This window comes from Aureococcus anophagefferens (assembly GCF_000186865.1).
Source record: "Aureococcus anophagefferens unplaced genomic scaffold AURANscaffold_813, whole genome shotgun sequence".
Classification (NCBI taxonomy): domain Eukaryota; class Pelagophyceae; order Pelagomonadales; family Pelagomonadaceae; genus Aureococcus; species Aureococcus anophagefferens.
The window spans coordinates 3,157-4,431 of record NW_008706101.1 but is presented as its reverse complement, the minus strand read 5'-3'; the positions used below and the strand labels follow the sequence as shown (position 1 = coordinate 4,431).

Sequence of the window (1,275 nt, the reverse complement as noted above, 5' to 3'; positions counted from 1 at the left end):
CTCGCGGGCCGCGCGCCGCGCCGCGAGCACCTCGTTCAGCGTCGCGAGGTGCTCGACGACGGAGCCGCACGGGACCGCCTGCAGGTCCGGCACCGCGCCGACGGCGAGCGCCCACCGCCGGAGGCGCGCGAGGAGCACGCGCTCGAAGACCTTGCCGACCAGGGACGTCAGGACGATGCCGCGGAAGCACGAGGGGTCGAGCTCGTCGCCCTTCTTGAAGAGCCAGCGCACGTAGCCCGTGCGCCAGGACGCGGGGACCGCGCCCGTCCGCATGGCCACGTCGAAGACCGCGGCGAGCGCGAGCTCGAGAGGCATGCCGCCGCACTTGAGCGCGGGCGGGCAAATGCCGTCCGCGGGCGACGGCGACGTCGCCGACGACGACGCCGCGATCGCCGCCGCGACCTCGGACCAGCGCACGCAGGACGCCAGGTAGGCGCTCCACTCCGCGGGCCCAAAGACGACGCCGGCGTCGGCGCCGCGCTCGAAGCTCTCCCACCGGGCACGAAGCGCCGAATAGCGAAGCGACGCGCCGCACTCGCGGTCCCGCTCGAACCGCTCCCAATCCGCGTGCTCGCGCTCGAGCCGCGCGTACTCGGACTCGGAGTAGCGCGGGTCGTTGCGGCGCTCCGCGTGCAGCTCGGCCGTCCACTCCGAGAGCCGCGCCGCGACGCCCGCGGCGTCCCGCACGACGGACCCGTCGGCGGCGCGGACGGCGTCCCACTCGTGGGTCGCCCCGCGCGCCGCGCGGCCCAGGATCTCGGTCTGGATAATGCCGTGGAGCCGCCTCGCCTCGTGCGAGCCCGGGTCCTGGCCGAGCAGGAGCTCGTACGCGGCCTCGGCGATGGCGGCGGCCTTGACCTCGGCGTACTGCGCCGCCGCCGCGGCGAGCGCCGCGTCCGCCGCGTCTGCGGCGGCGGCGCCGGGCGCCGACCGCCGCGCGCGCCGGCCGTCGTCGACGCGCCTCCAAGCGGCGGCGACCGCGGGCGTCCACCACGAGCACGACGGGAGCGGCGACCGCGCCGGCCCCGAGGCGACGCCGACGACCGCGTCCTCGGCCCCCTGGATGGCGTCGAGCACGAGGCCGAGCGCCGCGTCGGCGTCGGCCGCGCGGCGGCGCGCCGCCTCCGTGGCGCGCAACCGCGATTCCAGCTCCGCGGCGTAGCGCGCCCTCGTCGTTTCGTCCGCCGAGCCCCAGCGCACGCGCCGCCGGGGAACAGCGGCCTCCCGCCGCGTCTCGAGCACGCGCACGCGTAGCCGCGTGTGGATCGCGCGGTG

The 1,275-nt window shown here is 77.7% G+C and overlaps 1 protein-coding gene across 1 annotated transcript in view; it reads right to left on the bottom strand.

Annotated features, from left to right (window-relative positions):
- Positions 1 to 30: 30 nt before the first annotated feature.
- AURANDRAFT_69041 (hypothetical protein) overlaps positions 31 to 1,275 on the bottom strand; it is a gene marked incomplete at both ends in the record, with an annotated part of 2,402 nt that continues 1,157 nt past the window's right edge. Inside the window, one exon of the mRNA XM_009044789.1 lies at positions 31 to 1,122. Coding sequence (XP_009043037.1) covers positions 31 to 1,122 — 1,092 coding nt within the window. The remainder of the gene's footprint in view (positions 1,123 to 1,275) is intronic.